General features: G+C 34.0%; 2 protein-coding genes and 2 pseudogenes across 3 annotated transcripts; 2 read left to right on the top strand and 2 right to left on the bottom strand.

Moving 5' to 3' along the window:
• Positions 1-2,416: 2,416 nt before the first annotated feature.
• Positions 2,417-6,729, top strand: LOC145624331 (kelch repeat-containing protein At3g27220-like). Its single transcript, XM_081677335.1, has 7 exons — positions 2,417-2,784; positions 3,244-3,432; positions 3,800-4,029; positions 4,117-4,287; positions 4,537-4,642; positions 5,949-6,155; positions 6,318-6,729. Exons 1-7 carry the CDS (start codon positions 2,572-2,574, stop codon positions 6,480-6,482), a joined length of 1,281 nt encoding a protein of 426 aa, XP_081533461.1. The 5' UTR covers positions 2,417-2,571; the 3' UTR covers positions 6,483-6,729.
• Positions 6,730-6,917: 188 nt separating this feature from the next.
• Positions 6,918-10,381, bottom strand: LOC145624330 (F-box/kelch-repeat protein At1g51550-like; annotated as a pseudogene). The gene is made up of 2 exons (XR_014110420.1): positions 9,673-10,381; positions 6,918-8,233 (listed from the first exon to the last, which is right to left on the bottom strand). The product of XR_014110420.1 is annotated as an F-box/kelch-repeat protein At1g51550-like (transcript).
• Positions 10,382-11,517: 1,136 nt separating this feature from the next.
• LOC145625449 (LOB domain-containing protein 23 pseudogene) lies at positions 11,518-12,654 on the top strand (annotated as a pseudogene).
• A 6,464-nt stretch (positions 12,655-19,118) lies between these two features.
• LOC145624332 (non-canonical heme oxygenase HOZ, chloroplastic-like) lies at positions 19,119-23,726 on the bottom strand. Its single transcript, XM_081677336.1, has 9 exons — positions 23,277-23,726; positions 21,926-22,138; positions 21,740-21,842; positions 21,261-21,340; positions 21,098-21,175; positions 20,790-20,881; positions 20,073-20,184; positions 19,829-19,954; positions 19,119-19,609 (listed from the first exon to the last, which is right to left on the bottom strand). Exons 1-9 carry the CDS (start codon positions 23,568-23,570, stop codon positions 19,493-19,495), a joined length of 1,215 nt encoding a protein of 404 aa, XP_081533462.1. The 5' UTR covers positions 23,571-23,726; the 3' UTR covers positions 19,119-19,492.
• Positions 23,727-23,925: the final 199 nt, after the last annotated feature.

Here is a 23,925-nt window from a genome sequence, read left to right on the forward strand (position 1 = left end):
ATGGGTTTGAGGTATGGGTTTGAAATTCATATTTTTGACAACCAAACATATGGTATGGGTTTTAATCATTCTAAACCCATACCTCATACCTATATTTCGTGAACCAAACGCCCCCTAATATTAGTGTAAACCAGGTGCAAACAAAAGTTTTTCTTCTTATTTTTTTTCTTTTTTTGTGGTTGATAAGAGCCATCTACAAATTAAATGTGTAAGAATGTAATGTTACATCTCCTAGTCTTACTACTTACCCTTTCAAAGACAATTTTTATAGGAAATCATGTAGTAATAAGCACAACTAATTACACACATTTATCGTGGTTCGTGAATTGAAAATTTCAATCTTGTAACTAAATTTTATTTTTCTTAATACTCTCATAACTAAGAACACTATAAATACCCTCCAAACTCCCATTATTCTCAATCCACATCAAATTAAACCTAGCTACTATCTATCCTCTCTTCTACTACCTTCATTTTTAAAACCCACATTTAAAAAAACTCATCAAATTAAAAATGAAGTTAATTGTTGCTATTCTAGCCTTCTTGCTTTTGGCCATTACAACAATGGCACAAACACAAGTTCAAGGCTATGAACTCAACATTGATAATGATGATAAAAATGATATTTATATCGATAATGCTGCTTATACTGATGATTTTAATCCAAATACTGCATCCAACTCCGGCCATGGCCATAACAAGTGCCTTAAGGCATTCCATAACCCGAAATTGAAAGTGTGTTCAAGAGATCTTCGAAAGTTCTACAAAACACACCAGATTTCCATAAGTCTTGATTGTTGTTCCGCCCTAAAAAAGGTTGGGAAGGCTTGCCCTATCTTTAAGGCTCGCCACCCCTTTCTTTTTAAACTTGTTAAAAACCATTGTACTAGCCCACCTTCCCCTTCTCCTATGTGAGAAATTTGTGTTCTTTATTTATGTTTCGTAAGAGAATTTAAGGAATAGGCGTAATCGTATGAATAGATAAATAGATTGGCACTTTTTTGTTAGCTAGTTTTAGGGATTTTTTTTTCAAGTTTATTTATTGAATAAATCAGGAAATTCATAATGCAACAATTGATTTATTTAATGAATTTAAGTTGTTTCATGTATTCTTAGCTTTAAAGTTCTTACATATTATTTGAATTTGTGTCCTTTTTGTTAAGCCAGCTATAATATCATTTTAAATCATTTTAAAGGATTAACGCGGCCCTTTTACAACTTAAATTAATTGAGTAGCATTTTGAGAATATATTTCGAGGAGAAACTAATAAGATCACTCATGACTATAATATTCTAACGTATAAATCACATAATGTAATAAAAAAAAAAGTGTAAATAATGAAAAATTCCAAAATTATGCGATTAAAAAAATGAAGTGCATGTAGGTGTTAAAAAAAATTTAGTCTCATGAAGGAAATTTAGTTAATTTGTACCCTACGACATTGGCCATCGAAAATTATTGACAATATATAGAAAAAATAAGTTCAGATCAAATTAAATCGGAAAAAAATAAATTCTGGTATCGATTTATGAATGATTTTTTTGTCACTAAATATCTATAATTTTGAAATGAAATGTATAATGAAAATTAAATATCAATGAAATGCACATTATTACGAATCTAACAAGACCATAATTAATTTTGACCTTTAAAAAAATCCATCTAATGAGCTTATTGACCCCGATCTTAGCTCAGAATGGGGTAAAGGCAAAGTTTATAAGAAAAAAATGCAAGGAGTGTACACGAGAGGAGATTTTCAGTTAACAACTCAGGTTTGACTTAGTTTTTTTTTTCATGTTCTCTCGATAAATAAGCCAAATCTGAACTATTATTGAAATTCGTCAAAATAAACAAGATCGAACATGTACATGAAAATAAGTATACTTGCTCATTTATAAATACAAAAACAACCCTTATATACCTACAAAATGTTCAAAAGAAAATGTTCAAAATTACTTATTTGAAACGAACCATCGTCACTTTACATCAGTTGGTCTAAATACCATGCTAGACTTTATATAGTCGGGATTCAATTATTATGCTTGATGTTGAGATTTTCAAATGCCAAAAGCACATATCTCACTTACAAGAACAACTCATTTATAAACTTGACTCAACATATAAACAAAATATCCATAAACCTCTTACAAACAATATGTTCTCCAATCTCACCAGATTTTCAAGCTTAATCGTTAATTGATAGCTCAATCTTTCCTAAGTCATATAAACATAAACCCAATCCTTATCTCAACCTTTGATCTTGCAATTCTCATTTCCACATACCAAACAGTCAAACGAGTATTGGTGTTCAACACAATACGACTACCACAATTGGGTGAAGTGTCCATATATCCGAGCGTACCAAACACCCCGTTTTGGAAGAGAAAACCGCGTAGTAAAAAAAAAAAAAAAAAACTACGGGAGTACCGACAAATCAAGTGGCCATTCCTGTGTGCCGCGCTTTCTTCATCATCTTCTTCTTCCTCTTCGATCTCTGCAACTTCACTCACTCTTTTTTCTCCCTTCTTTCTCTCTCCTCTAACCTCACTTTCTCTCTCCTAAATCATGCGATGAAATTCGGAAGACATACCCAGAAACATTCATCATCATTGTCAATTAAACTCGTGATTTTCGTATCATTTATTGCTTTGATTGGAGTTGGTGTTGTTGTAGATCTCTTATGGGCGTCGTCTTCTTCTTCTTCCTTCTCCGCTTTTCGATATGTCTCTGATAATTGGCCTTCTCAACAATCTCTTAATCTTAACCTAACTTCTCTTCCTAAGGTTTGATTCGATTTCCTTATACTTTTAATTTTGCCCTATTTTTTGTCTATTGTTGAAATTAAGCTGTTTATGCTCTCAATTTGATTAGTTAATTTATGCTCTTATTTGTCATAATAATGTATGATTACAATTTAATTGCCCTAGTTAATTCGATTAGTTTAATATGATATTGAATCCTAAAACTTAATTTTAGTTTTATGTAAATAATTTGTGGGAGAAATGATGTTGAATTTGTTGATTATAATTCTTAAATTTTGAATAATTTTTATGGCGGGGCGTTTGAATCATGGTTTATGTTGCTAATGTATGCACGATTAGGGAAAAATTCGATTGATTTGGTATAAGTTGGTAATGTTGCTATTAAAATTAGGGTACATTGCTCAAACATTGTCAATTAGCTCAATTATCTTGTTCAAGTTTAATTGATATTGGTGTGCATTACCGATTTCCTTACAATAGGCAAAGGGTAAAGATAAAGGAAAGGATGGAGCTCCGGAAAGGATTTTGTCGGCTACTTTCGCGGACTTGCTGGGACCTGAACTACATTGGGAGAAGATGCCAACAGCTCCAGTGCCACGTCTAGATGGAGCTGCTATACAGATTAAGAATATCTTGTACGTTTTCGCTGGATATGGAACCATTAATCTTGTGAGTATTTCTAGCTGTCTTGTATCCCATTAGTTGTGATGTTTGATCTATTTATCTTTGCTGCAATGCATGATTGCCTAATCTCAAACTTGTCTGCTTGATTTGAATGAGATTGTTTGGTATGTTGTGGTACCTTTCTCTTGCCATGGATATGTTATAGTATTAAGTTTATCACTCTACAAATTCTTTTGGATTATGCATTTTGACAAGGAAACATTAGCTAAAAAATACTACTGCTTTACAAGTGTTGTTATTTGAATAGTACCGAATATTAATCTTGATTCACAAATTTGTTTTTAGTAATTTCTCAAGATTGTGGGTCATGACCTCACTCATCATGTCTTGCTTATTTGCTTATGGTTTGCAGGTGCATTCCCATGTTGATGTCTACAATTTTACAGATAATAAGTGGGGAGAAAGTTTTCCTATGCCTAAGGAGATGGCTCATTCTCACTTAGGAATGGTAACCGATGGGAGATATATATATGTTGTCACTGGACAGTATGGTCCACAATGTAGAGGACCAACAGCCCGTAATTTTGTGCTTGATACTGAAACGAGACAATGGAAAGACCTTCTTTCTTTGCCAGTCCCTAGGTAATTTTGTAATGTCTTTGTTCCCTGTTTCTGGTGTGGAGTAGTTTTTATCCTGCAATTTTAAGAATTTATAACTATTCTATTCAGGTATGCACCAGCTACTCAACTTTGGAGAGGAAGATTGCATGTCATGGGAGGCAGTGGGGCTAATCGGTACACGCCTGAACTAGACCACTGGAGTCTGGCAGTGAAGGACGGGAAGGCATTGGAGAAGGAGTGGCGATCAGAAGTACCTATTCCTCGTGGTGGACCTCATAGGTAATTTGATCATGTCCCTGTCAAAATCTCTCCTTTAACATAAGCAAGAAATCCATTGTATTTTCATTGAAAACTAGTAGCACTAACATCAGTTTGTCAGTCAATTATTGAAAACTGATTTGATAATGTTGGCGTTATACTAAGTAGATTTTATCTCACAGTTGTGTTATAAAGATGTCAATGGATGCCTTCCTGTAATCTATAACTTTTTTATTCCTAAATATCTGTGATGTTCTTCCCTTTTCCCAGGGCTTGTGTTGTGGTTGATGACAAACTAATGGTTATTGGTGGTCAAGAGGGTGATTTCATGGCCAAACCTGGTTCACCAATTTTCAAGTGCTCCCGCAGACATGAGGTATTATGATTTAACTTTTTCTAGAGCTTAATGGGTTTTTTGGTTGTTTAACATAGTTTGAACCCTCTGTGTTATGATATTTGGGGCACTAGGTGATCAAGATTTTGAAATTTAGCTTGCTGTACAAGATTAAGGTCATGTTATATCTGTGCACATGGCACTATGATTTCAGTAACTATATATCTGTTGTTTTGAGCTCTTGCATCTTGGATGATGGAATTTTATTTTATTATTTATTATTTTTTTTTTTTATACGAGGTCTTAACTTTCTCAATGTAACAACTGCAAGTTCTAATTGGTTTCTAAGTTTCTGTGCTTTGTACTGTATTGCCTAACTATAAGGAAAGGTGATTATCAGTTTGCACTGTGACTTCCCACTCAAGTGTTGTTGGCGCAAGGCAAAAATCTTTTAGTTGGCATTACAAGTTTTTTAAATTAGTTTACTGGTTTTTTTTGTTATTTAACTTTTGAAAATTAGATTTAATAGCTCACTTATTTAGGTTGCCATTGCTTGAAAGTTGAAACATTGTCCAATTTTGTCAACCTATTGATTAATGAGAGTTCTGCAATATTCAAAATCCCACTGTTGGTTAATTTTTTCTACTACTGGATGAATAGTCCTAGGGTTGGTGATTTTTTTACCCGGGACTTCTAGCACAGAAGATCTTGATGCATATGCATGCTGGTGTTCAATCTTGGCCTCACAACTGAGGTCTGTTGAGAAGGACCCAGGCATGTAACCAGGAACTAGTCCAAATAAATGCATTTACAATTTGAACTATTACCAGTGTAGGATTAGGACTTTGACTTACCCATGAGTATGTGTCGTCAAGCAGGTTCAAGGCCTTGCCGTGTCTTCGTACCCGGGACAAGCTGCTTAGTGCTAAATGAAGTTTCTTTTTTGGCATTCTACCTAAGTACTTAGGAGTTTTTGTGCAAGTAATGTTATTTGAAACAATAAGTGATGCTTGGTGTTTAAAATTGACAGACTTCTGAATGTGATTGATTCATGATGTCTTGATTGCTAGTGTACCATGCGTCTTGCTAAACCATGTACTGTTGCTCTGGTAAGTAGTTCTCGATGTGTTTATAGTCTGAAAAGATGGGCATTCTAGTCACACACCTTTTTTTTTTTTTTTTTTTTTTTTTTTTGGGGTAAGGAGAAGGCCGATTCTAGAAGGGGGGGATGTAAGGGAAATCCCTCCTAGAATGGGCTTGGTGACATTTGACCCTTGGCCTCACGCCTGAAGTTGGAGAACTAGCCAGCTACTCTAGCTTCCTATCTCATTTTTTAATCAACGTGTAGGTGGTATATGCTGATGTTTATATGCTGGACGATGAGATGAAATGGAAGACGTTGCCTTCCATGCCAAAGCCAGATTCGCATATAGAGTTTGCATGGACTATAGTTAATCATTCAATTATAATTGCGGGAGGCACAACCGACAAGCATCCTAACACGAAAAAGATGATCTTGAATGGAGAGATCTTCCGGTTTGATCTAGACACACTGGTAAATGCTCATTATTACTGATTCTTAGGCTGAGTAGGAATTTCTTGCTATTCTACACATTATCCTGAAGTTTCATTCTTGAACTTTTAATTTTACCTCGGGATACTTGGCTACTTGCATTTGCTCATTTTCTAACTTGTTTCATAAATTTGAATATTACAGAAATGGTCAGTGATTGGGAAGCTTCCCTACCGTGTCAAAACAACTCTCGTTGGATTTTGGAATGGTTGGTTCTATTTTACTTCTGGTCAGCGAGACAAAGGGCCTGATGATCCAGGCCCCAGAAAGGTCATTGGGGAAGTTTGGAGAACTAAATTAAGCTTCTAGTCTCTAGTCAATTATTTCTGGATGTTAAATTTTAGGTAGGTCATTTTCATCACGATTTAACCACTGTTAGATGTCCTAGTCCGAAGCTGTGGAGCAGATATATGTTCATTTTCTGCTGTTGTCAAAATGGAAAGGCGGGAGGATGAGAAAATTCAATTTGTTCATATTGATTCATGTATATCTTGTAAACATATGAGAATCAATCAGAGATGGCTAGCCCTTTATGTTCAAGGGCATTTTGTATTCATCTTTAAATTACAAGTTTTCATACATCCCTTTTTCTTGCAGGTGATCTTATTTTTCTTGTGCACATCTTGTATTCCTTGTTGGAACATTAAGTTGATAAACCTGTAAGATTATTTTTCTTTGTACATATTGGTGCTCGATCTAGTAATTTGTACCAAAATTTTTTATATTAAGCCACGCAAAATGATAGATCACTTACAAATTTATTCACAATCTATTTATAAAAAGAACTACAAAGCAATATACTGTACAAGATTGTGCCTAGTAAACTTGACATGAGTTGCATAAAGCCATAGCTCATAAAATAACAGCATCAAATTCCTGAACATAAACTATAACCCATCTTCAACTGCGTCATTACCATACTAAATTACGAATGTTATCTAACCATTTTACACGCAAAACTGAAACCATCCCAAGATGTACAACTTTGAAAGAGTTTCCTGTACCAAAATCTACCTACAACATCCAAAATTGCTCGTATATCTACACGCCTCTCTCTGAACAACATACCACATCGAGAGAGATTGATTCTAGTCGTTAAGAGTTAGCTAAAGGTCAACCAGTCAAGCAAAGTTCCACAGCCAAGACGTCACCATCAAATCTAAGACCAGATGGTTCAGCTGGTTGAAGTAATCCATTGACCATTCCACCAAAGACATACAGCAGACGGCCTGAATGGTCGGAGCATGCTGCGTGAAAAGAGCGAGCCTTGGGTTTATATCCACGGGATTTTAGTCTTTTCCACATTCTTGATGAGAAAGGGTTCTTTATTATGGTGTTCACATCTAACAACCAAAAGTCATTTTTTCTGTGCCTTTGGGAGTTTTCACCTCCATAGATAAGAAGTTTACCTCCTATGACGAGGGTTGCTGAATGACCAACTCTTGGAAGGTTAATTCCCCAAGGAGTGTTTGATAAGTCAAATCTAACCAGTACCCACTTTGAATGATCCTCTGAGGCATCGAAAATCCAGGCATCATTAAGGACATCATAACCCAATCCCCTTCCCCCAAAAAGTAGTGTTCGTGTATCATCAATACAAGTCACAGTATGTCCCGAACGTGGTGGTGGTTTTGGGTGGGTAACAACTTCATGCCAAGTTCCATGACCGAAGTTATCTGACATTTCCAAGATCCACAAGTCTCCTAATCTAACACCATCTGGACCAATCCCTCCATGAATAAGCATTCTCTTGTTCTCCATGCAGCATCCAGCGTGGGCTCCACGTGGTGGTGGTAGTGGTACTGCTGAGCCAACATCAAGCAGCCTCCAACACAAGTTAATACCATATGTCTCATTATGAACAATATTTCCAACCCAGGTATCGTTTTGACGGATACCATGATCATTGATGCCTCCGAATAGTATGAGAAAATCACCACTTACGACACAAGTATGCCCAAAACGTCCACTAGGAATTCCTGAGGTCACTTTCTGCCATTTTGATATGGTTTTTAAATCGTAACCAAGATACGCAACCCAAGTATCATCAAGATGACGACCTGAATGTAAAAGAAGCAGACCAATGAGTAATTCTTTAAGAAACCTATTTCATCACTGTGAACAGAGCTTTAAAGATGCTACGTTGCAAATTATCATTTAACGATTTCTGATTCTGAAAAAAAAAGTATTGCAATGTTATTCCTGCATGTTACTGAAGAGAGAAAGAAGTAGATCAGTGGGGGATATTTTAGTTAAGCCAAGAAGAAACAGGCTCTTTCACGAAATTTCTAGTTTTCTACAATGATTTCCACACCTTAAACATGTTACGATAAGACTAATCAGCAGGAATAAATTAGTGGAAATTCAAAACAGCCTTTAGCTATTAGCACCAATAATCTGATATACTGATTTGTAGCCACAAGAGATTCACAATGAAGATACACAGAAGACGTTATTTAACAAGAACCAATACGTTTACTCTTCAACTCAAACAAAATTAAAACAGGCTCAATGATTACAGTGGCACTTCATCACCATTTTGATGTCAAAATGCAAAAGGGGAAAAGAAAAGAAAAAATACACATCAAGGCAAAAGAATAGAGCAAATTTATGCTGCATAACATTGGTGAGAGAGTATCTGACACTAGTACTTCTGTGCTTGTCCTAGTGTTAATGTTCATACTTGACCATATTTCCAAATTCTGCAGGCTTCCGGCCTCATTTAAAGAGTTCAAGTTTCAAACCTAGCTTTTATTTATCGAAGGGATGTGCTAAAAACTTCGACATTAACCCACAAAACCAAAACAATAAGCAGAACTAACTTTCAGATTTGGATTCTTTTGCCATATTTACAGAATATGGGGTAAACATTAAGATGTCAAATACATCAAGGCACAAAATTTCGAACACAGCAGTAGTATCTCTCAAATTACACATTTGAGGGACATGACACTCATTAAATCATACCTATGATCTTAGTAGACTCATTTGCATCTGCTTTTTACAGTACATATACATCATACATGAACTAATGATGTACACACAATTTAGGTTGACTTATTTGTTTGGGATACAATCAAAGTGTCAAGCAAGGATTCCATACCCATTTCGAAGTGTCAAGTGTCCAACACGGGTACAAATGATTATATGGTGTACTAACACAGTCTATAGCATAGTTCTATCACTGTTCCAATTTTCCAATAAGTTCAACTTCAACACCCTTTTAAGTTCACCGAACAAAACTCTCAACTAAACAATGCAAGAAAACAGATACTAGACACATTACTCAAACATTACCTAATGCCATTATCCACCCAAAACCCTAACTAAGAAATGTCAACTATTACTGAAACATCATATGGAGAATTGGGAATCCATCAAAAAAAAAAAACATGATCACAAACAATAATGAAATATAATTTAATCAAGAAAAATAAAAAATTGATAGAAAACAACAAAATTGAAGAAAATAATGAAATGGGTATCAGAAAAAACTAACCTCCTTCACACCCACCACCAAATAAAACCAAACAATTTGAGACAAAATTGAGAGAATGAGAAGCTCTAGGGCAAGGACCCAAATTATGAGTAACTGGGTCACTCAATTTTAAGCAAGAAACAGACCCCAATTGAGCTACTTGCTTGTACAACTTCATCCATGGCATAAAATTAATTTCACCATTATTATTATTATTATTACTATTAGCAAAATATGAAGAAGATTTAAGGGCATCAACACAGGTGGAACCCCACTCTCTTCTACAAATAGACTCCCACAAACTATCAGATGAAGCTAAAGATTTGAACTTTTTGCAAGTTTGAGCAAAAGAAAGGATTGAATTGATGGGTAAAAGGAGAAGAATTGAGAAAAGATGATCTTGAACTAAGTTACAAATTGGGGTTTTTTCATTATTGCTAGATTCATCCATGAATGAAAAAGGAGGAAAAAGGCAAAATAATGATTTTGTTGTTGTTGTTGTGAATAATTGAGTGGGGGTATTTTCTCTCTCCTAAAAAATGAGAAAATTTTGTTGGTTTCAGAGTAGGAGATGGAGCCATCAGTGCTCATTTTCTGGGTTGATTTGCTCATCAGTTCTTTGGCGTCTTCCACGCCTTTGCCACGGACCGCATTTTGTACCAATTCTACACTCTTTATTTTTTGTAGTTGTATCATTGTATATTTGTATGTATAGATTATACAGAATTACAGATTACTTTATTGTGTTAAATTAATCAATCATGCATAAATTCTCCCATAAACCATCATGTCATATTCTTAACTTTTGGAATTTGTAATACCAAAAGTATGAGAATCTAATCTACCAATCACCAATTGTTTTAATTACTTAAAAATAGAGTAATTACGGGTCAATTTAATTCAAATTTCGAGTAAAACAATGAATTTGCTCCTAGTAGTTAGAAATTCAGAGGGGGCAAATTACTAGAACAAAATTTTGCTTATGGAGTACTTTTTTCACAATATGACGAGTCACAAACGACAATTATGTAGATATAATTTCATTTTATTTCTGTTCTCTTACGTTGAAATTCAGTTCACTTCCTAATTTCATTCTCTTATAAAATATTCAGTTCAGTTCAGTTCAGCTGAGTTCGGTAAATGAGAATAAGCCCTTAGGCTCGTAGCACATAATTTACTACTTGTATATTGTTATTTTATACTCTGTATAAAGGTTAATGAACTAACTAGCATGTTTAATAGCGAAAGGGTGTATTTAATAAAATTATTTAGTTTTAATCGTCTCAAATATAACAATCTTGGTGACATTTTTTTATTCTTGAGGCAAATTGAAAGGGTTCAGCATTGAAAACAATATCAATTTCCCTAACCATTTTTTTTTTAATTAATTATAGGATACATACCTAATATATTCTCACATGCCTATTAAAAAATAAATGAATGTTTATTTTGTTTCAAGGAAAATTATCCTCACAAAATTCCCACTTAACAATCTAAATCAAATTTACTAGCCGTTAGTTATAATTATATGTGAATATACATCTATTGTTAGTAGGAGAATATATTTTCTTCAAATTATCCTATATACTACTAATTCAACCTAAAAAATTTCCTATTTACCTCAAGTAAATTTCAAAATTTACTAGCCGTTATATACATTTCCAATATTAGAGCAACTTAGTAGCTAATTAGCTCCACAAAAATCAGTGACTAATATAGGACTAATACACTTCTCATATGTATATAAAAAAATATTATGATCGTTATAATATCTTATAAGATTAACTACATCTTATTACAGATTTTAATAAGAGAGAAAAGAGGGAAAATAAAATAAAAATCAAAGATTTAGTTAAAAAAAAAAAAATGTCAAATTCAAGAAGATGTGCAGCTTGCAAATATTTAAGAAGAAGATGTCCTAAAGATTGCATTTTTGGACCCTACTTTCCTTCAACTAATCTCGAGAGATTTGCTTCTGTCCATAAAATCTTTGGAGCCAGCAATGTTGCCAAGATGTTAAAGGTACCTTTTATAATTTATTACGGAGTAATATTTATACGAGCAATAAATATTTAGGAGTATTGATCTTACTATTTTCGTATTATAAATGGAGTACTACTTACTAAAATATTCATTAATATTCTCGTGTAGTTTGATTATGACTTCTTATTTATATTTGTCCTACTAAATTAGGTGGATTAGAAGTATCTTCTATTCATTGGAATTTAGAATTCAATGTTAAAGAAAAATCATTGCTTTCAAAAATGACATTTTGTGTCAAGTGTAAACTTAATATCGCTATATTCCAAAATGTGTAATGATGAAGAAAAGATTTGGTTTTTTAAAAGTAAGTAAATTGTATTTAAATAATAATACACTCAAATATGGTGGCTATGATTAATTTCTAGATGATTTATTTTAAATTTTTTTATAGAATTCCATGATTCTAATTTATGATAAATATATGACCCTACTTAAATTTATGAATTAGAGCATGTTTAATTTATAAATTTGGAACTTATTTAAAATTATATCAATTTATTACATAAAGAAATTTAGTTGAACACCTATTTTTTGTCTGAATATTATATAATAATTTTGTCTTTTTCACATAATTTCAAATATGATTTTTGGACAAAAAAAATGATAGTTTTGATGTTAATGCAGCAACTTCCAGAGGAAAGGAGGAGTGAAGCAGCAGAGAGCATGGTGCTTGAAGCAAGGTCACGGGTTCGAGACCCGGTGTATGGAAGTGTTGGTACAATAACTCAATTGAGGCAACAAATTATGGAAGCTGAATATGAGTTGGCCAAGACACAAGGTCTCATAGCCTTGAGCCATGCACAAAATTTGCATGAACAACAACAAAAATTTGAAGCAGAAAACAAACTTCCCTTAATTTCTCAAAATCAAGATAATTTGCATTTTGATCATTCATTGTTATTGAATGATTTGAATCAACAACAACAAAGTAAGAATTACATTAGTTGGGGATTTGAGTAATACTACTATTATTTAGCCCTTTATTCATTAAACATTTTGATATAAGAAGAATATGTACTCTTCTCATAAAATTCACATACAACATGTTTGTATCAATTTGTCATTTTCGTCAAAGTTACAAAAAATCACAAAAAAGAAATAAACTTCATACTCTATAGAAGGGTGACACACAATCATAAAATTTTGGAACAGTCACATTTTTGGAATATCTTGACGATAAATCACTAGTAGAAAAATACAAAAAGGAAACCCCCAAATGGCACCGGTTCAGACCAAACCGGTGCCAAAAACCGCCCTAAAAATGGGCGGGATTTTAGACCCAAAGTAATGGCACCGGTTCAGATCGAACCGGTGCCAAAAATACAAAGGGCACCGGTTTGAACCGGTGCCACTGAACCGGTCCATCCTTAAAAAAAAAAAAAACGGAGCATTATTAAACCCTATTTCCTCTCCTCTCCTTCTCTCTCCTCCATTCCCCCTAAGTTCTATCCCTGCTAAAACCTAAGTTCTTCCGCCTCCATTCGTCCCTCATTTCCTCTCCTCTCCTTCTCTATCCTCCTTCTCTCTCCTCTCTCTCTCAAATCGGCGCCTGCATTTGGAAAATTTTCCTTTGACAGAGCCTTGACTTCAAATTTGGGTGTACACCCTTCCTAAAATTTTCCAATATGTTCTTCGTTCATATTCTCCCTTAGATCTGCAGCCGCCGCCACCACCACCAAGTTCGAGCACCAACAACAACAGCCGCCGCCACCACCACAAAATCTCTTGTGGGATTTTTTTTTTCGATTTTGGTTTTCTGGGTTTTTTTTTTTTTTTTTTCGATTTTAAGATTGACTTAAAGATTTTAAGATTGGTTTTCTGGGTTTTGCTTAAAGATTGACTCACTCGTTTTTCTTATTTGGTTTTTTTTTTCGATTTTGCCTTTTATTTTCGATTTTGGTTTTTTATTTTTCGATTTGTGGGTTTTTTTTTTCGATTTTGGTTTTCTGGGTTTCAATTTTGATTTTGGTTTTTGATTTTGGTTTTTTTTTTTTTTTTTTCCGATTTCTGGGATTTTGATTTTGATTTTGGTTTTTTGGTTTTCAATATTGATTTTGATTTTTGATTTTGGTTTTTGTTTTCGATTTCTGGGATTTTGTTTTTGATTTTTGTTTTTTGGGTTCCAATTTTAATTGGTTTTTTTTTTCCGATTTCGATTTTGTTTTTTTCGAATTTTTGGTTTCTTTTTTCGATTTAAATTTTGGTTTTTTTTTTCGTTTTTGATAATTTCGATTTTGATTTTTTTCCGATATTGATTTTGATTTTTAATTGGTTTTTTTTTTCGTTTTTGATAATTTCGATTTTTATTTCAACTTGAATTTCTGGGTTTTTTTTTTATTAATTCTTAAGCTTATTTTTACCAATTGATTTTTTTTTTCTGTTTTAATTAGTGCAGGTACAGATTATGCAAGAATATTGATATGTTCATATTGTAATTTTATTTTTAATTTACTAGTATATTATAATTTTTTTTTATGATTTATAATGTAATTTTTTTTTATTTCATTATATGTTAGTTGTAATTGATCTATATTGTAATTTTGGATTTCATTATGTATTGTAAATTTTGGATTATATATATTGAAACCAATTCGATTTTTGTTGTGATTGTTATTTTTTTTTTCAGTTGATAGATTTAATTGGTAAGTGAAAAAAAATAATTTTTTTTTTGGACATTTTTGGCACCGGTTAACCGGTGCCAAAAGGAGGATAAATTTTTTTTTTTAATATTTTTGGCACCGGTTAACCGGTGCCAAAAAGGGGGGTAATTGGCACCCCCCACATTGGCACCGGTTCAAACCCGGCCTAAAACCGCTGCCTTAGGCCGGGTTTGAACCGGTGCCAATTTCATTTTTTCACGTAGTGAATTACTCAATACACCTGCCATCCTTATTATCGCTTTATTAAGAGTTGTATTGTTAAATTGAGAGGAGTCATGGAGAACAAACTAACTAAAAATGAAGATGAGACTATTTTAAAGGGGGCCTAAAAAAGGTAAATTGAACTAGCTTTTAGACGGATATATGGAGTATTAAATAGGAAGAGTACAGTAGTAATACTACCTCCGTTACATATTATTTGCAACGATTAGACTTTTTTCCTCTCTATTTTATGTCAAATTGTTGCAAATAATATGTAACGGAGGTAGTATTTACTCATTCTAGTAACTAAGGGTTTGTTCTCATTGGCTGAAATCAGTTGAACTGAACTGAGCTGAACTAAACTGAACTGAACTTAGTAATTAGTGATTTTTAACTACAGATTAGTGATCTTTGATTATTTATTGATTATTTATTACTATACATATGTGTATATACATATGTACCTATTAAAATATTTATGAAAAATATACTTTATAATTATAATATTTATGGAAAATATATTATAAACATGAAACCCCAAAACATTTTAAACACATATACTATATAATTTAAAAAAAAAATATCAATCTGTGACTGAGATACCGACATTGATGAATCGAACCTATAGAAATGCAGCTAGTATTATGACAAAGGAACACAAAACACTTTGTTGTTTAAATTTTTTTTTTAAAAAAAATAAAAAAAAAATTTACGTTTTCAGTTGCAAATAATCGTTGCTTGTTGTACTCTACACAATTTTATTCGTTTACATGAACTAGGGATTCCATTCACGCACCAAGTTGAAGTCATGGAGCGAAGAGAAGATCATACTATGTACGATCCTAACAGAAAAGCAGCTATGGATATTGTACGACAAAAAATAACTGATCAGATATGGGAGTCAGTTCAGAGGAATGCCGAGGTAATGGAGGAGCTTGGTGGACAAGAAGAAGACGAAGAACTAACCGATTATGAAATTAGTTTAAGTTGTGTAGTACTCTAATTTTCTCAATGAGTTTAACAGTAGAAATGTGTATCAAAAAATGGAACCATTTGAACAATGAATTGTATTATTGTTATTATTATTATTATTATTATTATTATTATTATTATTATTATTATTATTATTATTATTATTATTATTATTATTATTATTATTATTATTATTATTATCATCATCGTCGTTTTAATAAGAGCTTAAAAGAATGAAAATATTATCGTCGTTGTAATAAAAGCTTAAAAGAATAAAATCTTGCTTTATATCATCAGCAATATCATTAGACATAAATTGAACTGAATTTCAACGTATGAGAACATGCCCTAAATCAGTGAATTTTGGTTCATAAATGAAATTAAATCAGTAAATTTTGAAAAAATACAGAGCAAATAAAAAGGGGACCATATAGTATTGGTGTGAGTAACAATAGATTCTAGAGGAAACAGATGCTAAACATATCCTTGTCAAAACATCTCTTTCAGCAATTTGATTTGATGAGTGTTAATTGGTTCGCGAATACAATCACTCACAACAAAGACATAAACTAATATGAATGAAGACAAGAAAACATCAATACCCATTGACAGTTACCTTTATAACTGACCAAACTTGTGGGAAAATTGTGCAATTGTACCACCTAATATTAATACAGATTGACAGAATTAGCAATTATAGGTTTGTAGAGATGGATTAATTTGTTCCTTAGGTTGGTCCATACTCCACAGATAATTGTCATTAATGCTTGAGTTGGGCACGAGACTTTGCAGACCCACACACCCAAGGATGTGTGCCTCGTGCTCGACCACGCCTTGTCTGAAAGGATTTAAGAATAGTCGTAATATGCTGAGCATGTGCCGATCTCTCATAAAAGAAGCTCATGTATAAACAGTGAAATCCTTTGATAGTATTAGTAATTTATTGTCAATTGATTAAAATTAAGCAAGCTAGCATATCGTGCTCATACCAAAATTTTAAAATGATGTTCATCCATGGCATGTCAAGTGTGCAGTGCCTCCCATGTTGGGCTTGTGCCCTGCTAGTGGCCGATCCTCAAGCCATTTTTGTGTCATGCGACTTGACTGATTTTCATGTCAGTCCGACCCATATCCAACTCTATTTCTCAAAATATTAAAGTTAAGGGCCATTTTTGCAAACCCTTTTTATGGCTCCCTCTAAATTATAATTTAAAATTGTTTAACCAACTTCTCATATTCTTCGATAAGTTGTCCTACCTAATGGTTAAATGAACTTTAATTATGATACTAATTTAGGATTCTAGTAGAATATGTTAAGCTCGCCGTGGTATCTTTATTTCTTGGTCTTTTTACGGCGAGCTTGAGCCGCTAGCCAATGAGCCGGCGAGACCCATGAACTAGGGACCTTCTTAATCCTACAAGCCGAAAGATCCCGAACCTCATCTTGGATAGCCCCTAATAACCAAATACAGGAGATATCATCCGCGGATACTCGAGTAAAAAGGGAAACCACCTGAGCGCAATCCGTAAATATCTGTAAACGAACAATCCGCCGATTAATAAGGCCTTGTACTCGTACCTTGTGTAAAGTAACAAGTACATGGAGAACATTTGTGTAAGGCCTTGTACTCGTACCTTACACATCTACTTCTTTGAAGATTAATAAGTACGGAGTAAAATTTAAACTAGTTTAAAGAACAAATACAACCATAAATCCATAAAAATAAGCTTTTTAAATCAATTATAGTTATAGAATAAATTTCCAATAAGTGAACATCAATTTCAATTCAGAATTTTGAAAAAAAAATGTTTTTTTTTTTCAAAATTACACTTTGTTTGTTATGATTTCCATCATGAATAACGATATAGTTACCATAAATAAAGTTTTTGTCACGTTTTAAAGAAAGAAAAAATAGGTAGATGTGCAATGCTACCTCTAGAAGCATATTGCTAGACTTTCAAACTTGAGATAATCACAATTATAAATGTCATTATCCAAAGTGCTTTGTATTTTTATCGTAGGCAATCTATATTGACTAAATGACATAACCAGTGACATAATACTTATCTGAATTTCTCAAGCTTATCAATTTAGATTCTAATCGCATCCAAAACTATTGCCACCTAACTACTTGCCTTTTTTTTTAAGCTCGTCTTGTGTGAGGCCAGCCACACCGTGTGGCCACTAAAAGTAACCCGTATAACATTGATTAAGTAACCCCTGTAATATCGACCGAGAAACCCCTACAACACTGACTGAGTAACTCTATAACAATGACGAAGTAACCCCTTTAACACTGACCAAGTAACCCCATTATACTAGTGAAGTAACTCTTATAGTGGCTGACCATATGGTGTGGCCAACCACATATAAGACTTTGTGTTTTTTTTTACTAGAGTAAGAACTCACTAGATGACTCAAAATTCATCATCTTTTCTTTAATGACTGTCAATTTTTTCTAGTTATGATCATTAATCTAAGGGCATGTTCTCTTACGTTAAAGTTCAGTTCAGTTCAGTTCAACTTTGTTCAATGAGAACAGGCCCTAATTTTCCATAATAGTTTCTAGTCTCATACAATGCATGGATCATACGTCTTGTCAAGTAGAAATAAATGAAAAAAACTACACAAATCATAATATGACCGGGAAGAAAAACTTTCAAGAAACAATACAAGTATTTGATATTCATTTATACAATAATTGGACTTCTTTTTTTTTGTCTTTTTTTTTTTTGGCAGATAAGATGGGCACTATTAAGTTATAATCCCCCACAAATCAACACATGTTAGCAAATTAGACAATTTTCAAGAGGGGAAAGGGATCTTTCTAACAAAGTGTCTACGGAGAGAACACTTGACAATCTCTTGTGTTCTTTACCGCTAAACCAAACTTAGGGTCTGTTCTCATTGACTAAACTCAGTTGAACACTTGAGCTGAACTGAGCTGAGCTGAACTGAAATGAATATTTTATAAGAGAAGGAAATTAGGAGCTGAACTAAACTGAACTGAAATGAGCTGAGCTGAAATAAAATAAAAATAAACATATGAGAACAAGCCCTGAGTTTGGTTTGTACAACAATTGATCATAAAAAAGATGTTCTCCTTTCCACAAAGCCGAACTTAAGTTTAAGTTGATATGATGGAAAGAACACGAGAGATTCAAGAATTGTTTCATTTTCCTTAGTGAGGGGTTTTAAACTTGTAATTCAATGTTGGAACTAGAAATAAAGAGCTAGAAAGAATCAAATTCTATACACGAGTAATACATTACCTAATGTAACACAATAATACTTACAGAAGATTCTAGTCCAAAGATTCTCCATTTATCATCAATAACTAGTTTGAGTGATGTTACACTGAAAGGTATTGATTCAATACTTTTCACTACCATAAGATCACTCAAACAACGGCTGCTGAGCACCTACCTAGCTTAGAATTATGAACGCACACGCAACCTCGACTTTGACAGCCTGATAAGGGCCGAAATTCACCTAAACAATATGCCAATCAACAAGCTCAAAGTCACCATTTATCCGAGAATATGATCAAAGATGGTACTCAGTACCGACATGTAAGGGAGATCAATACCACAGCAAACAACTGAGCATCTTAACTTACAAAGAACAAAATTTTTATTCTCGGAGTTTGATACACGCGTCACAAACGCCTAGAACTTAGACTAGTTATGGGAACAGGATGAAAGATGACGATTCTTCTAAAATCTATACTTATTCTATAAAACAGCTACTTTATATGAAATAAAAATAAAAAAAAATTAAAAAAAAAAAAAAAAAAAAAAAAAAAAAAAAAAGACATGCGCATTGCGAAGATCCCTAGCTCGTTAAATGCTGTAAAGTTCATACTGCCACATCTTTAGCTAGACACGACAATGCAAACTCTCCCATAATACATTATTAAGGGGGTTTGGTTACTGATGAGAATTTCTCACTCAGGCAATAGCGTTCATTTCTGAATATTGTACAGCTGCCCATTGTTAATTAAGTGCTGAAGAGCAGATTTGGCTTCCTCAAGAGTCTCAACAACCTTTCCGTCTTGAAATGATATCCTCTGTATGTTGAACTGTAAGAAAAAAGAAGCCTTTAGCACACTGTAAAGTGGCATTTCGAAGCCAGGAGATCTGATGATATTGCTTATCACATAGATGGGAATTATCATGACTAGTACCGAAACATGGGGCAATTCAAACAAACAAAATGAAACAAAAACCAAAGAAGAAAGTAAAGGAGGGAAACAAAATATTGACATACAGGTTGAGTGAAGTTGAAAGAAATGATATACCTGTGCCCCTTGACGAACCCGAACATCAGTTCCTCTGCTGTCTATCGAAATGAGAGCAGCGTCATCTACCTCAATTTCAGTGGATAAAAGCTTTTTCAAAGGCTTTGAGAAGATGGCATTGAGTTCCTAAAATCATACCGGAGTGACAATTATTTCCATGTTACATATGCTTCGTTGATAAAGCCTAAAAGTGAGGACTTTTTGCATTAATTACTAGAGAAACAAGAAAATTAGCACAAATTACCTTTAAATACTGTTCACCTCCTTCCAGCGCAATCTTATCTGGTTTTAGGTCTTCGTATTCCTTAACATCAACCCAAGCGACTGTACCGAAGCCACCAATGAAATAGATATCACTGCTTTCATTGTTCAGGGGAAAAAAATTCAGCTACACGATATAAGATACGCTACTCATGAAATAAGAAGACTCATTAGTTAAGTGGACTTTATCCACTAAAACCAGCCACAATATATAAATAAGATACAAGGTAAGGAACCCTAAAGTATCAACTATCAAGGCGATCCTATGCTATGCAGAAAGTGAAGTCTACTTCATACGCATTTGAGAAGAAAAGCTGCAATACACTTCCCCCCCCCCCCCCCCCCCCTTTTTTTTTTTGGGTGGGGGGTATCTTCTATCAAAGAGAGACTGAAAAGCTTATGAAAGGAAGCCATTTTATCTCAGGACAATGACATATATTGTCGGGTAAGCTAGCTTAAGTCTATTTTTAGGGGAGAAAGAACCCTCTTATACCATAAAGAAGCAGGTCTAACATGTAACACCAGTAAGCCAATCTTCTGACAGAAGTTCAATAAACAATTAACAACAATTAATACAATAAACTTGTAGGTCCATTCAAATAAAAGATTCTCACAATCAGGAAATAAAATTAGAATTTCTTATGAGAAAATGTGCATTCATCTGCGAAGTAAATGAGTGATAAAAGAAACAAAGTATTGCCTTATATTTTGCATCCTGAAGTAATGGAAGTTTCCCCACTGTTGAGAAGGCCCTTGTTGATGCTTTCTTATATACTGTTTATGAGCCCATTCCTGAAAGACACAACAAGAACAGTTATTGGAGAACAGCACAAATAGGATGACCAACTGCGTAAATTAAGTATTTTGCTACCAGATACGTTTTTGAAAACCTGCTAGGCTGCTACTATAATAGCTTAGGTTAACGGTGCATCAGACTCCACAAGTATATAAATACACAAAGAATATAGATTTAAGCAAGCTAAAGGTATAAAATTAACCATCAATCACCTGTTGATCTTCAGGAAGTGGGTAGACATCGCCAAATATTGTCACTCTTGCATTAGATAAGCCACTCCATCCAGGTATCTATGAAACCTAACGGTCAATAAAGTGTATAAACGGAAAAGCGGAAAAGTTACACTTGTAGACAACACAATGTATACAGACAAACCTGTACAACAAGTGTACACCGTGGATCAGCCAACAAATTTCTTGTGTGGATAGCCAATGGTGAAAAAGAGAAAATTGGATCTGCAACAATAGACGATAAAAATTATGCTTCTTGGGCATAACACATGCAGAAATCCCTCACAATTAATCTTCCCTTCTTAGCTCTGTATGTATATTTTTCACTTTATTGTTTTCAGCCCTTTTTCTTTGAGGGGGATGGAAGGAGGCATGGCGACTAAAAAATTGATGGATATTTAGGTCGATCATATCAAGTACCATCAAATTAGAATAGAACATAACCAACAATGATATCCAATTCAAAATATTTTAATGCTGGAACATATCTCCCGTTGGAAATTCATAAGGCTCTTGTCAGACGCTATGAAACTAACTTCTACTGACATAGTTCATTGTATTTTACAATGGAGAGATGACTAGTAAACCACAACCATAAATGATATGCAGAACAATCTCACTTACGTCCCATGGCATCAGGAGCAAAATCCACCAGAGAGCCAAATGGATAACCTTGCCGTCGATGGTGCATACGAGACATAACAGTGCACAAGTGAGCAAAACGAGCCTAAAACAAGAAATACAGAATATTAGTCCACATGTTTCAATTTTCAATTTTATATAAGAATGGAAGGGATCACAGGAATTTACCTGTTCCATCAGATTACGTACTGCCAATGCCGGACTTGGTAACCCATGTGCGGATGTCGCACTTTGAACTCCACCAGAAATTGGCGTTCTGAAAAGTCCTGCCCTGGTGCCTGCAGACCCACTCCCACTTCCTGATCCTGCTGGTGTTGACACCATCTTTGAGGCATCATTAAAGCTTCTCTTGAGACTTTGGGTTGGATGACTATTGATAGCCTTCAGAATGTGAAAGAAGACATCACAACAAAGCCGAAGCAGCCATTTCATACACTCGCTCACAGACTATAATTAAGAAAAGAAAAAATTCTACTTCTAATCACAAACCATACTCCAGTGCTCACTGCTCAGTCATATCAAGACAAGGTATAGAATACAAAGACGGCAGTCTGATCTCCAGAGAATATGAAGTCCTTGTGATCGACTGATCAATTAGTTTATATTTAACATCCTCTCACCCACCCACCCATCACCCTCTCTCCCCAAAGAAATGCCATGGAATAGATACATAATTTAGGGTTCTTCTATTCTCTTTAAGCAACTCGTTCACTCATTAAACATCAATCCTACTTTTGACAGATAAAATTTGGAATGAAGAGAGCATATAATCAGACCATGATCCATTGATAAACTTAGAAACCTCCACTTTGTATGACTAGAGTCATTAGACCACACAAAATGCAGTAGTGCATAGACTGCCAATACAAAATTCATTGCAATTTCCTCCACTTCAAGCTCATCAGGATACAATAGATAGCATCATCTTGCTGTATCACCAATTCACCATAGACACAAAACCCAAAGACTTAAAGCAATACAAACACACACTATCGAGGAAATTATCAGTCCAAACTACATTCCATTTCTCACCAACTAAAGCAAAAATGAGTTAATAATCAATTTCGCAACCAAAGGACAAAATCACACTAGCTCACTCAGCTTCAAATTACAAGAGTAAGTTAAAGGTAAGTCACAGTCTAACAAAAACATTAAAATATCCACCTTCCATCATAATGAAAATGTAAAATTACTACTAGAAAATAAAATTGCAAATTGAACCAATCCTTTGAGAAACATACATCATAAAACCACATTACTCCCAAAAAGGAAAGGAAAAGAAAAAACTTTTAACCCAAGAAACACACACAAAACCCTCAATCATAAATCATCACCAACTAGAAAATTCTAAATATTTTCTCAAATCCCACATAATAATCATCCTTATAAACCAAACACATTTGAATGGAATCATTCAAACCACATTCTAACATTTGAGAAATTTCAGGGTTTTTGTTCTGAGTTTTTTTTTTTTTTTTATATGAAAATCAAAAAATTAATAGGAGAGAGATTAAATTACCTCGGGAAAAGGAAGAACATCATCAGAAGCTGTAGCATGAGCATCATCAGAACTAGGTTTATTCTCACTTTCACCACCTGAAGCTTTTTTCGAAGCAGCCAAAACCCTTGATGACCCAGAAATCCCAACTCTTTCAGAAGATAACCCCCACGAACCAAGATTCAAACTTTCGTTAATTCTCAAACACCCACTTCGATTATTCCAACGTTTGATCGAAAATTGGGGTAATTGACAACCTGGGTTGTTTTTTTCTGGGATTTTTGTCAGAAAAACAGAGCTTGAAAGGGTTTCCATGGCGGAAACTGATTAATTTATCTACCAAATAACTCGAAAATAAGAACTGAAAAATGATATGCTATGATTTGGAATTGAAACTCATCTTTTTTAATATGCTTTGGAACTCAAAAATAGTAGAGAGCAAAAAGAGCTCAGTTTTCCCTGGGAAGGGAGAGAATCTGTTGGCGGAAAAGCCCGTATGAAAACGGGTAGGGCTATTGAAAAGGTTCAACAAATAACCCGAATTAGATTGGACTGTTCGAATCCTAATTGGTTTGCGTTAGTTCAATTGAATTTTCTGGGCACAACATTGAGTAAAGTTTAATTGAAAAGGGCCTGAATTTCTTAAATTTTTAGGTTATTTGGGCCTGGA

This window comes from Chenopodium album, chromosome 3 (assembly GCF_948465745.1).
Source record: "Chenopodium album chromosome 3, dcCheAlbu1.1, whole genome shotgun sequence".
Classification (NCBI taxonomy): domain Eukaryota; kingdom Viridiplantae; phylum Streptophyta; class Magnoliopsida; order Caryophyllales; family Amaranthaceae; genus Chenopodium; species Chenopodium album.

Bases quoted from the DNA above. Each gene is read 5' to 3' on its own strand.
- LOC145624331 (XM_081677335.1), top strand. From the start codon at position 2,572: ATGAAATTCGGAAGACATACCCAGAAACATTCATCATCATTGTCAATT. The intron at 4,288-4,536 runs GTAATTTGATCA...CCCTTTTCCCAG, and splicing joins CCTCGTGGTGGACCTCATAG to GGCTTGTGTTGTGGTTGATG. The intron at 4,643-5,948 runs GTATTATGATTT...ATCAACGTGTAG, and splicing joins AGTGCTCCCGCAGACATGAG to GTGGTATATGCTGATGTTTA.
- LOC145624332 (XM_081677336.1), bottom strand. From the start codon at position 23,570: ATGGAAACCCTTTCAAGCTCTGTTTTTCTGACAAAAATCCCAGAAAAA. The intron at 21,843-21,925 runs GTAAATTCCTGT...TTCTTGTTTTAG, and splicing joins TACGTAATCTGATGGAACAG to GCTCGTTTTGCTCACTTGTG. The intron at 19,610-19,828 runs GTATATCATTTC...TTTTTCTTACAG, and splicing joins GGGTTCGTCAAGGGGCACAG to TTCAACATACAGAGGATATC.